This window comes from Psammomys obesus, unplaced genomic scaffold, assembly GCF_907164565.1.
Source record: "Psammomys obesus unplaced genomic scaffold, mPsaObe1.curated_primary_1811, whole genome shotgun sequence".
Classification (NCBI taxonomy): domain Eukaryota; kingdom Metazoa; phylum Chordata; class Mammalia; order Rodentia; family Muridae; genus Psammomys; species Psammomys obesus.
The window spans coordinates 14,873,468-14,888,281 of NW_026585580.1; the positions used below are offsets into that span (position 1 = coordinate 14,873,468).

The following is a 14,814-nucleotide window of genomic DNA, read 5'->3' on the forward strand; positions in this document are numbered from 1 at the left end:
TCCTCCTCCTCCTCCTCCTCCTCCTCCTCCTCCTCCTCCTCCTCCTCTTCTCCTTCTTCTTCTATGCTTACAATACGGGCAGAGGACAAGCAGCTCTTCGGGAACCTTCCAGGCCTTCAGTGCCAAGCTGGCACTGCTGACGCACCCAGCCTTGTAGGTGGACCAACTACTGGGTTCGTGGCGTTCTGGTGTGAGACAGCCACTGCTGGACAGTTCCAGCTGCTGGTGCATGCAGCCTCAAGACCCAAGCATTACTGGGTTCTTGGCCTTCCACGTGTGCTAGCTGTTGGTGGGCCACTCTGACATACAGAGTAAGCCAATTTAGTAAACTGTTGGGGGTTGTTCTGATGTTGTCCCCCAAGGTCTGGTTGCACCCATCCTTATTGTGTAAACCTGCCTAAGACAGTATACCTGATTGGTTGATTAAAGGCCTAAAACATGGGCAGGGCAGAATGGGGTAGGCATGGCTAAGGTTCCCGGGCTCAGACAGATGGGAAAGAGACAGAGATGGAAGAGAAGAGAGGAGGAAGGAGGATGCCACAATGGGTTGGGTGAAGAAGGAACCGTATGAACAAGGAAAAAAGACTCTAAAAATGGCATGGATGGAGAAAATACCAAGATGAAGAATATAAGCAAGTATATTGAGATTATGGATGGAAGGTAGACAGGTGAGGAGGATTAAGGCAAATGGCATTGGATAGGAGCTGGGAGATGGATGGTGAGGTTACTGAGACGACATAAATGAAATACCTGCCTGGCCCAAGGTAAACAAGGCAATTATAAAATCTAACAGGTTATTATTTTTGTAGCAGCTTTTATAAAACCACCGTGATCATCTTAAGGCTAATAATAAACATTATGTAGCCCAACACTCATCTTTTATTGACTAGAACAGTAAACCCTTAATTCCTCTAGAAAATCCAATTCCTACGGCTACCAGGTGGCAGAGCAGAGACGAGAACATGGCATTCTGATTTCTGGTCTTCACTTATGGGGTAATATGCACCCCACATTAAGGAGTGAGGGTCCATGCATTACTGGTACACACACCTCCTCTCCGTTGAACTGTCACTCTGAGTGGCCGTGACAGAATTACTCATCCTAGGCTCTGTACTGCCTCTGGAGCTGGTAATTCTGCCATGGAGGGTCTGTCCCGTGCACTATAGGATGCCCACCATCTTTCTCCCTCAAATGCCCAGGGAAGACAAACGTGCCCTAGGTGTGAATGGCCTGTGGAACACACAGCGCCTGAGCTGAGTCAAGGTGAGTTTCCTGTTTCCTGAAGGCCAGGTGTCTGAGCTGGGCCAGGTTCCTTTCCCGGTGATGACAAGTCCAGGAGGAGGAGTGGCGGGACAGTAAGAGTTCTTCTTTGACTGACACCTGCCACTCTCTTACTGGGCTTGCCATACACAGAAGGACTCTGGAAAATTCCTGTCAACGTTCAGGCCTCTGGGGTTTTCAGTGGCTCCCTGGGGTTCTCTTCTCCTCTTGGTAGCTCATCAGAGCAGGCACTGGGACCGCAGGAGGTCACAGGGAAGCCTTCTCTGCCCAATGTCCCGGTGGCTGGAATTGGCCACCAATCCTCCAAGGGGCTCAACCACAGGGAACATATGCCCAGCTTTCCAAGAAGCTTTGCAGGATCTCCTAGGAGACTCAAGGGTGTGTGAAGTGTCTGTTCCTGTCCCAGTCCTTGGGTAGGGGGTGGTTGAGGGGGGTGGAGGAAGTGATCGGAGCTTGTCACAGGAAGTCCTACAAGGTTCCACCATTCCTACTTTGGGGCAGGCTGGTAAGTGGGTCCTGAACGGTTCCATCCTGCTACGCCGTGCAGTGTTCTCCACCCGTGGACCGGCACATTGGTCTGAACAAGGAAGAATGATCCTGGCCACGGTGTGTCTTTTGCCACCAGCAGGAGGACACTGGCACTTCGTTGGGAAAATACTTCTGCACCCTGAAATGGTGTCACGTGTCACAGGTAACAAACATGTCCTTGCTGTGCTGTGTTCTCCGTGGCCCACAACCTCATCCTACACACAAGGGAATATGCTCAGAGTTTGAGAAACTCAACTGACCCTGGAGAGCAAACCCCCCAAATCCATGTTGCTCAGGTCAGGGTGAGAGGTGCTTCCCACAGCAGAGGTGTGTGAGGCTGGAGGAGAGTATGGGTTCTGAGGGAGGGTGAAATGACTTAGAATGCGGAATTGTTTGCGCTGGCCCGAATCTAAAAAGCCTTGAGTTCCTGACCTGGGGAATTACAACTCTACCTACCCCACATGCGTTGGGAAGGTGTGGAGACTTTTTAAAGAGGAACGCTCCATGGTTGGATGTGGGCAGGGAGCTGGAGGGGAGTCAGGCTGGGGGACGGTGGGGAGTTCTGTGCCTGGGGTCTCAGTGTGAGAGTGCCTGCCCAGCGTTTGCTAAGTCCTGGGTTTAGTTCCCGATAGAACAAGGTGCGATTGCTGTGGGATGAGGGGAAGTTAGAGTGCTTCCTGTTGAGATAGTCGAACTCACTTATGAGTTGTATGACATGGCTGACATTTTCCTTCCTTCACGTCAGACAGGGGTGGGGCACAGACTAGGCGGCCTAACACCCAGGACGTGGTGGATGTGGCGAGCAGTCTCCGCTGTGCCGGGAGGCCAGTGCAGTCATCACGGGGACAATCTACAGTCACCTGCTGAACAGTGCAATGGAGCCCACTTCTGGGAATCTGTCCTGGAGAGCCCACAGTGTGGTTCAGAGGTGAAGCTGGCCAGAACAGTGACCACCGTAGGGTGACTGTCTCAGGGTTTCTACTGCTGTGATAAAAACGTTATGACAAAACCAGCTTGGGAAGAAAAGGATCCATTTCGGCTTACATTTCTACACCACATTCCGTCATCAAAAGAGGTCGAGGCAGGAACTCAAGGCAGGAAGCTGGAGGCAGGAGTTGATGCAGAGGCCGTGGAGGGTGCTGCTCACTGGTTTGCAACTCACGGCATGCTCCGCCTGCTCGATTGTGTCACCAAGGACCACCAGCCCAGGGCTGGCACCAGTAAGAGTGAGGTAAGTCCTCCCACCTCAATCATCAGTCAAGAAAATGCACCACAGGCTTGTTCGTAGCCAGTCTGGTGGGGGTTATTTTCTCAGTTGAGGTTCCCTCATCTAAAATGACTTTAGCTTGTGTCAAACTAGCCAGGACAGAGACCAAGAGGAAAAAGACTCAATACAAGCACAATGCCCTCCATCAGGTGCCATTCAAAGTAAACAGTACTTAAAATAATGGGGTCAAGCCATTCAAGCTGATCATGAAAGACATATTTGTCTTATTGTGGACTCCAAACATCAAATGGCAAGCCAATGCGGGCAGCGTGTGGCTCACTGGCCTATCCCAACATGTGAGAGCCACCACTGCAGTGTGTGTGGGAAGGAACAGGCACGGGTCTCTCTGTGGTGGCTCTTCCTGTGGGGGTGGGGGGGCCCACATCATTCAGGGAGGAGTAGGGAGGAGGTTGCTCTGTCTTGTCTATTTAAAAAGTTTCCTAGAACATTATTAATTAACAACCAAATACCGACAATGCAGCTCCATGATGGAATCGAGGTAAGTATTAAGGGCAAAGGTTCCTAACAGAGAAACGTGGAGCTGAGGACAGAGCTCAGTGGCAGAGCATTTTGCCTAGCATGTGCAAGGGCCTGGATTCAATCCCTAGAACCATGAAAATTAAGCAAAAACAACAACAACAACAACAGGACAATTAATGTCAAGAAAGTCTGGCTTTGAAGACTGGAAAAATCAGAGAACCTTTGGGAAGAATAAATATATAGAGTGCCAACAAAACACTGTGTTTGCAATGCAGGAGAGAGCTGTGAAAGACACTGGCCACTTCTGGGAAGGAAGAATTTTAACTGCACAGTCTTTTGTGGCTCCTCTGAAAATGAAATGAGGTTCACCTTGTGTGTTAATCTATTTTGTTATATCAGAGATAACTGAGCCCAGAACATATTTAGATGTATGTGTTTTCTGTTAGATATAGCAATGGTTAAGTCCCCTCTCGGGTGTTCTTACATCCACTTTGTCTAAGTCAACGATAACCCTGGAGCTCCAGACTACCTCTGACTTCTAGTTTACTATCGCTCTTTCTGCTCTTCCTTAGAATCTACTTTCTCCCCACATTCTAAACCTACTAGGGCCATTCTTGGTTGCACTCAATAACATGAAAATTACCTTAAATTTTACACACAGTAAATACTTTTTTGTTGTTGTTAAATTCTGGGCTTTAACACAAGCTTAGAATCTTAACAACTGTCACGGATAGGATACAGACTAGAGTTAATACTCTGGAGCATTCATTTGTCCTATCCCTTCATCACAGGCCTTTCTGCTACCTCTGGGAACTTCTTGGTCTTCTTCTAGATCTCATTGTCCAGTGTGAGGGCATTTGTGAGATGTCGCTGTGCTAGGAGGCTTTCAAGGACAGGAGACTGGAGACTCTCTGATCTGAACTCTTTCTCCACAGTGAAAATGTCCCCATTTCTGAGAGTCACAGACACTGAGGAGCACAGGAAAGGCCAGGAAACAGAGGTCAGCAGGCTAAAGGATCGAGGAGGGAAGGGCAAGGTTAAAAAGAAATATAAATGTGAGTAGAGATGGTTTTGCTAAAAAAAAAACAAAAAAAACAAAAAAAAACAAAACTCAAGATATATGTGGGTACTCCTCCAAAAGAATCAACATAGGCCCCGGAGACTGAAGCCGGGACTTGATGTGTGCAAGGCATGCCGTTAGTTTTTGTTAACTGGACAGAGAAGCTAGAGTCATCTGGGAAAGGGGGAACCTCAGTTGAGAAAATGCTTCCATCAGACTGGCCTGTGGGCATGACTGTGGGGGCATTGCCTCCATCAGACTGGACTAGACATGACCTCTGGGACATGGCCTCCATCAAACTGGCCTGTGGGCATGACTGCCGGGACCTGGCCTCCATCAGACAGCCTATAGGCTTGACTGTGGGGACATGGCCTCAATTGCCAGGGGAGGCTCCTGCTTACTCTAGGCAGTTCTACCCCTGAGCAGGTGGTCCAAGGATCTATGAGAAAGGTTGCTGAACATGAGCCTAGAAGCAAGCCAATGAGCAGCTTTTTCTCCATGGCCTTGGCTTCAGTTGAGTTCCTATTTTGGCTTCCTTTAATGATGGACTGTGATCAGAATGTATAAGCCCAATAAACCCTTCACCTTTTTTGTAAGTCAGAGCAAAAGCACAGAACACAAGATTCAGAGCATGCTATCCGGAGCACACTTTCTTATTTGTTTGTTTATTCATTTGGGAGAGCAGGTCTTATTTCTTAGGCCAACGTTGCTTCCAGCTCACAATTCTCCTGCCTATCCTGGACATTCTATAGTGTCGAAGAGGTCGATCATAATTAAGAGGCAAATCATCACTCCTGAAGTTTCCTCCCCTCCAGCTCTGTGACCCTGAGTTCTGTTCATTTACTAGGCCCCTGAGAGACATTTCTAGCACCAGGCCATGGAAGCAGATGGCGCTGATATCCAACTTTCACCTACAAAGCAATTCTCCTTTTGGTTAAAACAGCTTCCGAAACTCTCTACCGCTGCCTGGAGAACACACTGCAAATGGACACAATCATCAAGTAGGCCTTGACCCTTCCCTCAAATGCCCTTGCTGAGGCAGTGTTAAGAAAAGCACCGAAAACCCATGCCTGAGCCAAGGGCTCAGGGACTACAGTGCTGGAAACCTTCCGCAACCCGCGGGAACTCAAACTGCTATATCCGCTCCACGCTTCTCTAACCTCTTCTGTGGACACAGAAAACCTCAGCTGACCTTCGAACCCGCGTTGACGGTGTTTCCTCGGGTGCGTTTTTCCTGCGTCTGCGTCTGCATCTGCCTTTTGGGGTTCTGGATTTCTCAAGAGAGCCACCAGGCTTGGCTTCCTCTCTGTCCCACACTGCAGTACGTAGGCGGACTCTTGGACTTATAGAAGCTCCTTAAAAATAGCCTGGGACACTTAAAAATAAAATAGGCCATGGAAAAACTGTCCCTGGGACCCCGATCTCTCTGTTACAGGCACAAATGTGCGTACGTGTGTGTGTGTGTGTGTGTGTGTGTGTGTGTGTGTGTCATAAATTATTGAAAGAGGAATACAAATCATCTTATTTTGCCCCTGTTCATCTTAAGGACAGTTCCTTTTAAAGGTTATTAAACAGTGTTCCAACCCTAACATCCTCTGCCTCGGGGGAAGTAAAGACTGACCTTCTTGTGACTCTAGTCATGCATAGTATGGGTTCCACGTGAGGCCATGCTTTACAGGCCAGATTATGGTAGGGGAAGGCATTTTCCCTTGGGGAATAAGGTCAGAAGAACCCTCACAAGCCAGCAGGAGATTAGGCCCAGGGAAAACCTGCATCAACAGCACCCACACTGTGGGCCTTCTGAGACAAAAAGCAGGAGAAGCATTTGCCCCCCCATTTAGAGCCCGGGTATAGTCTGCAAAATCGGTGTTTAGCTTGTTTTCCTATTATATCTACATATATGGTTTTTCTGCATTCACACAAAACTCTGGTATTTTTCTCTCCGTATAGGTATGTATCTGTTTGCGAAACATACATGTGTGAGTCCAGGTGACCTGCAGAGGCTGGAAGGCCCGCCAGGCCCGCCCAAGCTGCAGTCACAGGCAGTTGGCTGTGGACCACCAGTTAGCTAGGAACCAGATTCTAGTCCTCTTCTCCGGCAGCAAGTGCTCTTAAACACTGAGCCGCTGGTCTGTGCAGCACCAGCTAGCATCAGCCTCAGCCCCCTAAGTCTCAGAATGTCAGGGGGTGCTAAGAAATCCCGACCCTTTCTTCCAATTCTCTTTGCCCTAAGGTTTATACCTATGTTTACAGGTTTTGTGGTCACCCCAGGAACACTTTCCAGGGAACACGGTTTCCCTCTGCCCATCTAGTCCCACCAACACCTCGGAAGGCTCTTACCGGCTCCCTGGTGGGGGGCCTTCTCCTTCCGGGGCTCAGGAGGCAGGATGACTTGTATGAGTCTCTCGGACTCCTGAGGACTGGCATCCGGGCCTGTGGGTGGGTATGGCAGGGTGAGGCTCGGCAGAAGCGGCTTCCTGGGCAGGGGTGGCTTGGTACCAGGCTGCTCAGGGGACCTGGTCTTCCCTTTCCCCTGCCCGTTGGGGGACTTGGAACCTCGAAGTGCAGGGACGGTCCCGATGTGGCTCTGCTCATCCTTGGGGAGCAAAGTCAGGCCTCCTCTCTCCAACCTGACTTCGGCGCTGTACCTCTTGATGGCTTTGGCCTCCTGGGCAGGGCTGTCTCTGTATTTGAGCGACAGTGAGGTGGATCGTAGCTTGACCGGGAAGGGGCTCTGGTCCTCCCGGGGGGCCGCTTCTTGCTCGGAGGAGGAACATGGCTCTAGATCCTGGAGGCTCTTGCCCGGTCCTGCCCGGCCGGCCCCCGTGTCCCCTGAGTCTTGAGGGTCACCACCTGTTGCCTTCCGGCCCTGAGACTCTGGCAGCACCTGGAGGTCATCAAGGGCCGCCTCACTCCTCCAGGCAAGGCCACTCCGTAGCAAGGGTGCGCGGCCCCCTGCGGGCACATGGCCAGAATGTTCCAGAAGGCGAGAGCTGCTGGCACGGGCGCGCGCCCGGCTCGAGGTCACTGAGAACCTCTTCACCCCGCGCTGCGGCGGCTCGGCACTCCGCTCACTCTTCCTCCCCGGGGCTGCCCTCTCTGGACCTCCTGAGGTTGCAGCCTGTGCAGGCCTGGGGCGGGCCGGAGGCGCAACTACTCTGTCCTGGCCTACAGGGCTACTGGGGACCGAGGCCTTGTGTTTCAGGCAGCTCTTGGGGACCGGAGGGCTCGGGGCAGGGACTGTGGAAGAGTCTGTCCCTGCTCCCTCGGGCCTGGGTACCACCAGGGTCAGCTCCTCCTCTTCCTGGGCACTTGGCTCCTGTCTCTCTGGCTCTGCAGGTGTCTCCAGGCTGGTGTCAGTGACAGTCTCAGGGGGTGGCGCGTCTCCCTTTGGAAGTGATGTGTCCCTGTTAGGAGGCTCCATGATCTCATCGGGTGGGGCCTTGTCGTCCTTGGGAGGTGAAATGTCTCTCTCAGGGGTGGCCATGGTCCTCTTGGGAGGTTCAACGCCTTTCTCTGGGGGTGCCACGTCGTCCTTGGGAGGTGACATAACTCTCTCAGGGGGAGCCATGATCCTCTTGGGAGGTGCCACGCCTCCCTCAGAAGATGCTATCTCTCTCTCGGGGGGTACCATGATCCTCTTGGAAGGCGCCATGTCTTTCTCTGGAGGCACCATGTCGTCCTTGAGAGGTGACATGTCTCTCTCAGAGGGTGCCATGACACCCTTGGGAGGTGCTGTGACTCCCTCAGGAGGGGCAGTCTCCTCTCCAGGAAGTGTTGTGTCTCCCACAGGAGATGCTGCTGCTGCTGCTTCTGCTGCATCTCCCTCAGGAGGGGCGGAGTCTTCCTTGGAAGGCTCCATGTCCTGCTCTGGGACATCAGTAGAAAGCGGGGTTTCCACATCCGCAGACCCACAAACAACCTCCTCAGATGCGCTCTCCACCAGGGCACACAGGCCTCCGGGGGACAGCCCTTCCTTCTGGACTTCACTGTGAGGAATATGGGATGCAGAACTTTCTGGCAGAGATGGGGACTCCAAGCACGGGACGGAGATTGCCATGGGCTCAGTGACGTCTGGCGTAGCTGGGCGACTTGAGGGTACATCTCTAAGAGAGCCCCCCTCCTCCATGCTGGCACTGACGGCTGCGCTGTGCTGTAGGCGAGCACGCCTGGCACACGCCCCGCCAGGCAGCAGCAAGGATACAGGTCCTCCAAGCTCAGGCCTTCTGCCCAGCATCAAACTCCGCTGCCCAGCACCGGGGTCCTCCTCTGTGCTGACTTGGAGTAACGGTTTATCTTCATAGTCGTCCTCCTCCAGGGTCCATGAGAGATCACTCAGGCACTCAGATTGTGCCCTCTAGAAGAAACAGAGGCGCAAACATTAGACAGCGTGTCACCTCCTTGCCTCCTCCAGGGCTCAATGTGGTTTAGGAAACACAGTAGCTCTCTCAAAGGCTGATGCTAAAGTAAATGTCCACACACAGATATCTTCAGCTGCCCTTAGGACTTGATTGGGACCCTGGCTCATAAATTCATAAATTGAGCAGATCTATGGCAGTTAGGCCCTCAACATAAATGCAACACATCCAGGCAGGCACATTAGCAGACGCTTTTAGTCCCAGCACTAGGGAGGCAGAGACAGGCAGAGCTCCATGAGTTTGAGGTCAGCTAGCCAGGTCTATATATCAAGTGCTAGGCCATGCAGTGAGATCCTGCCTTAAAAACAAAACAAAAACAGGAGCTCATGTATCCAAATGGTGCCCAACTAGAGCCAAATAGAGAGACCAGGAGCCACAAGGAACAACTGCCTTCCCTGCTTTGTGGTCTTTGTTAATTTCACTTCACTCTAGACTATCTGAGCCAGGAATGGACTGCCACTGCCTCCTTGCACTCAGAGAGCCAGGAGACAAAGGCATGGCAGCTCTGGTCAAGACTGAACTAACTGGCAGTCACAGGTGAACGGCAGCTCGGAGCCACAAAACCCCATCTCCAGAGATGCGTCCTCACTGAAAAACCAGATAGTTTTCTTAAGAAGCCATGTCAAACACAGTGAACCGCAAGCCACAGAACAAACTCCAAACCCTTCAGTCTTAAGTTCTCTGGTCTTACGCTCATGTCAAGCAAGGGCCCTACCACTGGACCTCCAGGACAGACCCCCTCAGGCTCCCGTAGATCAACTTGTCCAAGCTTATGATGCTTCTCTGGCCCTCTAACGAACCTGGCACCCTACACTGCCTCCTGGCATTTTTCCTTCTGAAAGATTGCTGGAATTGGGACATTGGCCTGGCTCCCTCTTTGCTGTCACACACACTCAATTCCTCCTCTCAGGAAGAAAATGAAAATCAAGATAGACTCAGGTCATGCAAAAACAAAGTATGAAAATGAGTCAAAGGTTAAGAGCCCTACAGTTGGACAGAAGCCTACCACAGAGGGCCTCTGAAAGCCTCTACCTAGCAGTGTATCAAAGCAGATACTGAGACTCATAACCAAACCTTCAGCAGAGTGCAGGGAATCATATGAAAGAAGGAGAATTAATAGGACCTGGAGAGGATAGGAGCTCCACAAGGACCAAATATATCTGGGCACAGGGGTCCTCTATGAGACTGTTTCTCCAACCAAGGACCATGTATGGATACAACCTGGAACCTCTGCTTGGATGTAGCCCGTGGTAGCTCAATAACCAAGTGGGTTTCCCTAGTAAGGGGAACAGGGACTATTCTGATATGAACTCAATGGTGGGCTCTTTGAACTTCCCACCCTCCAAGGGAGGAGCAGCCCTGCTAGACCACAGAGGAGGACTTTGCAGCCAGTCCTGAAGATATCTGATAAAACAGAGTCAGATGAAAGAGGAGGAGACCTCCCCTATCAGTGGACTTGGAAAGGGGCAGGGAGGAGATGAGGGAAGGAGGGTGGGATTGGGAGGGAATGAGGAAGCAGGATACAGCTGGGATACAGAGTTAATAAAATTTAAATAATAATAATAATAATAAAATTAATAATAATAATAATAATAATAATAATAATAATAATAAAAAGCCCTACAGTTGGCTATTTTTTAAATGTTCATGATGTAAGGCCCTGGGAATTATTCAGGTTGCTGCATTAAACAGTGCTCTGCCCGTCTGTTTTCTAAGGTAGGCAATGTGACCTTGGGTAGGTTAGAGTTGGTTCTTGCTGCTGGTGTTTTATTTTTATCTTTGTGATGCTGGGAATCAGATCCAGGGCCTTGTACAGCGAGGCAAGTGCTCTAACCCTGAGCTGCTTCCACAGCTGGTACCTTAACATTTTCCAGCTGGCATCCGCTTGCTAAAGATCACAGGAAGCCTGGGATATTTGTGACCATACCTAAGCTAATTTTTTACCAAAATCCACAATTCTCTTCTTTTAGATTTCAAAAGAAGTTGAAGGAAGAAATCTAGATAAGATTAGATCCCCAAAGCAGCAGGGTCTTGACTTGGTCGTGTCACTGGTATTTTTTTCTTCTGTAGGAAATTATTGATGCTGAGGGCTCAGTGGGACATGGGTCATGATTTGAAACCGTCAATCAGAGAAACCAGACCAGTACGGCTGGCAGCTGGGGCTCCGCACTGGCTAGAGCACCTTCCAGCTGAGCTACTAGCAGGTACGGGAGGCGACCATGGGAACACAGGCTAAAGGCTGGCATGGGGGTGGACTCTCCAGAGGGGGCACTTCGATGCTGAGTGGAGCTCAAAGGGTAGAGAAGCAGCTTCTTCGTGGCCTAGGGCCTCTGGATAGCGACAGCAGAGAAGGGCTCACCCTCCCCATCACTGTCAGGGTGCACTGGGCCCACTCCATCTACTCAGTCCCCTTGGCCTCTCCTCCTGTGGGGTATCCAAGTGGTTTGGTACCCTGGAACCAGAAATCCTCAGCCTGTACCAAGATGTCGAGTCAGCTGAGGCCGGCGTTCTGCCTTTGCCACCATGCCAGGAAGTGCACGCGGTACAGTGTGCGGTGATTCCCCGGCTGGGTGACACTGCCAACCCATGAGCAACCCAGCGGGGCTGAGAGGCATCGGTCTCTGTCTGAGCTCGGGTCGTACAGTTGACAGCTCTTCCAGTCACCAGACCAGAACTGGCCACCCAGTCTCAGTGTTCCCACTAGAACGGACTGACAACATTCCCTGTTCTTGGTACTGCCTGGCTGGGCCGGGGGACCTGAGTGCCGTGAGGAGCTGAGGGCGTGAACCGTCACAGGCGTTCTGCTCCAACTACATCTGGAACCACAGGCAGAGCAGGGCTCTGTGCGGCAGGGCAAAACAGCACGGCAGTAACTGGCAGCTATCCCACTCAGCTTCCGCTGTGGTAGGGGCCAGGGGCTCGCCAGGAGCATGCAAATGTGTTCCAGCTTTGTAGTAAGAATCGGTCTTGACGGCCAGGCTGTCACTGTGTAAGGCAGAGGTTTCCTCTTTTAATAAGAACACTTCTGAATCTTTTTTTCTTGTTTTGTTTTCTTTTTCCATATGCTTGTATGTGGGGTGTCCACGTGTGTCTATATGAGTGTTTGTGCATATGTGGGTATATTGTGTGGATGTGTGTGTGTGTGTGTGTGTGTGTGTGTGTGTGTGTGTGTGTATGTATGTACGTATGTGCCTGTGGCTGTGGTGTCTGGAATTATCCTCAACCCATCTTCCATCTCATTTACTGAGGCAGGGTCAAGTCAGAGCTCACTGACATGGCTACTTTCACAAGCCAGCTTGCTCTGGGGACCTTCTGATGCTAGACTCACAGGGGGATTGCCACATATGCACTTACTTGGGTTCTGGGGATCCAAACTCTGCTCCTCTTGCCTGGCAACTATTAGGCCATCTCTCTAGCCCTTATTCTCCCTGACCCCCTTTTTACTCTAGCCCAGTGGTTCTCAACCTTCCTAACGCTGTGACCCTTTAATACAGTTCCTCATGTTGTGGTGACCCTCAACCATAAAATTATTTCGTTGCTACTTCATAACTGTAATTTTGCTGCTGTTATGAATCGTAATGTAAATATCTGATATACGGGATAATCTAATATGCAAATACTGTGAAAGGGTCGCTGGACACCCACACACACAAAGAGGTTGTAACCCACAGCCTAAGGACCATTGCTCTAGAGCTTATAAAGGATTCAGAGTGCACTCTATAAAGGCATAGAGTGCAGAATTTACACCCTGGCCATGTAGCTGAAAATACACTAGCAAAGAGAGCCTCGTGGATTGGAAGGGAGTGCTGGAGTAGCTCTGAGGATGATGGCTGTGTGGCAGAGCTTAGGAGAGATAGAGAGGTCCCACATGTTATGGGGGGGGTCAAAGGAGAGGGGAAAGTAGGACCTCGCTGTCCACTGGAGCCCAAAGAATCGGGTCTCTGTGGAGCTAGCCTGGACGGCAGCTGAAGGGGCAGTTATGTGGCCCTTTCCTGACACTGCAATCAGGTCAGGGACCATGTGAAAGCCAGTCAGGGGTGTGAGGAAGGCCTCTGAGGAAGAGAAGCCCCAGGACCCCTGAGCAAAGCGGCGGTGTATTCTGATGGTCTCTCGCACAGCTTCTGAAGCCAACGGAGGGGCAGTAGTGACCGCTAGGAAGCTGTAGACAGCTCTGAGAACTTGAGAGAGTCATGCCTGCTCTCTGATCAGGGGAGGGGAAAAGGGAGGGGAGAGAAGGAGTTTAAATTAAGGATCAACTGTGTTTTCCTGTTTACAACGGATTTTTGTTTTAGTTTGTCGCTGTTGCTTTACAAAATGGGATTCCAGGATGAAGTCAGGTTCAAGCCTAAAGAGAGTGGCAGCATTGTTGGGATGGGAGGGAGCAAGTGCGGATGCTTCCTCCCACTCCACATCTGGAGTTCTTGGAGCTCCTCAGGTTCCCATAGCATGTGGCTCTGTGTATACACTGGACATACATACAACTGCCCTGGTGGCGCTAATCCAGAGGACCCCCCTCCCCCCACTGGTATGGATTCCTGCAAAGTCAACCCTGTCAGCCTGAGTCGACAAAGCACCTCCCACATGCCAAACAGTAAACTCGCTCTCTTTAGGCAGTCCCTGAAACCCAAGCAGGCCTTGCCGTTCGTCTCCAGCTGAAATGCCTTCAACACCTGCAGTTGTGTCCTGAGGAGAGGACAAGGCAAGATTTTATTCTTAAATCCTTCTCCGTGTGAATCATTCTGTTTGGCCTTGCCCCCTCCCCCCCTGGCCCTTTCCCCCTGGCCCCTTCCCTCTGCCCCTCACCTTCTCTAGAGCTGAAGCATCTAAACCCCGTCCGGGCAAGAGGAGTCTAGGAGTGGAGTGTGTCAGGCTTGGCACATGACACGGTGGATTCTTGGTATTCTTAGAATGAACAAATCCGTGCAAGTATTAAGGTCAGGGTGGGGTGTTTATACAGGGGAGAGATGTCGGATTCAAGGCGCAAAAGATGGGCCAGACTAGCATCTGCAGGGAGACCTTACCCGCCACGGAGGTGCTCAGAAGGGCTGTGAGGCCAGGCAATGGGCGGAGGGCTGTCATGCCTGCCCACCCAGCCCTACACAGGGGAGGAAGACAATTACCGAAGACAGTCGCCTCATTTTACTTGATCGCTGGTTGCGGGGCTTCACCAGGAGCTTGTGTTTAGCTGCAGAGTTGTCCAGGCAGGAGGAGAACTCTGGAGGGTGGCTGAAGTCAACCACGGGTGCCAGGCAGCCAGCCAAGGTCCGAGAGGAGTCGGTGGCATCACTCATGTGGTCGGGAGACGGCGGCCTGGATGAGGACACTAGGATCTTCATGGTACAAGGAGAGAACACACCAAGCATTAGTTTAGGGTCAAGGGGCAGAGACTGCCATCCTACCGCCTCTTGTTTGCTGTGCTTCTGCGCTGTCTTGAGGCCATCCTGGGAAAGCATATTTTCTGTTGGCTCTGGATGGCGAATGTTTCAGAGTATTGCTTTAGAGCTGATGACTGGGAGTTCAAAGGGTGAGTGCAACCCTAAGGCCGCATGAGCAGGGTTCTCTCAACAGGAAGACTTTCCATAGCTACTTTTACCAACCAACAGACTAGCCCAGGGTCTCTAGGGATGGAGGGACCTGCTGTCAAGCCGGAAATGTGGCCCAGCAGTGAGATACCAGGGGGGTAGGTCACAGGAAGCCCTCCTGCCCCCAAAAGGCTTTGTTTCTGGTAAGCTGTCTTTGTTCATTCTAAAGGCTCCTTGCAGCCTCACCTCACGGGGAGT

General features: G+C 51.3%; 1 protein-coding gene across 7 annotated transcripts in view; it reads right to left on the reverse strand.

The window, feature by feature from the left end:
- The window catches only part of Cracdl (CRACD like), a 106,552-nt gene that overhangs the window by 10,193 nt on the left and 81,545 nt on the right, over positions 1 to 14,814 (reverse strand). For all 7 annotated transcript variants that reach the window (XM_055607127.1, XM_055607146.1, XM_055607154.1 and 4 more), the window contains exons 6-7: positions 14,155 to 14,364; positions 6,957 to 8,973 (exon numbers count right to left, since the gene is read on the reverse strand). In XM_055607127.1, coding sequence (XP_055463102.1) covers positions 6,957 to 8,973; positions 14,155 to 14,364 — 2,227 coding nt within the window. The remainder of the gene's footprint in view (positions 1 to 6,956; positions 8,974 to 14,154; positions 14,365 to 14,814) is intronic.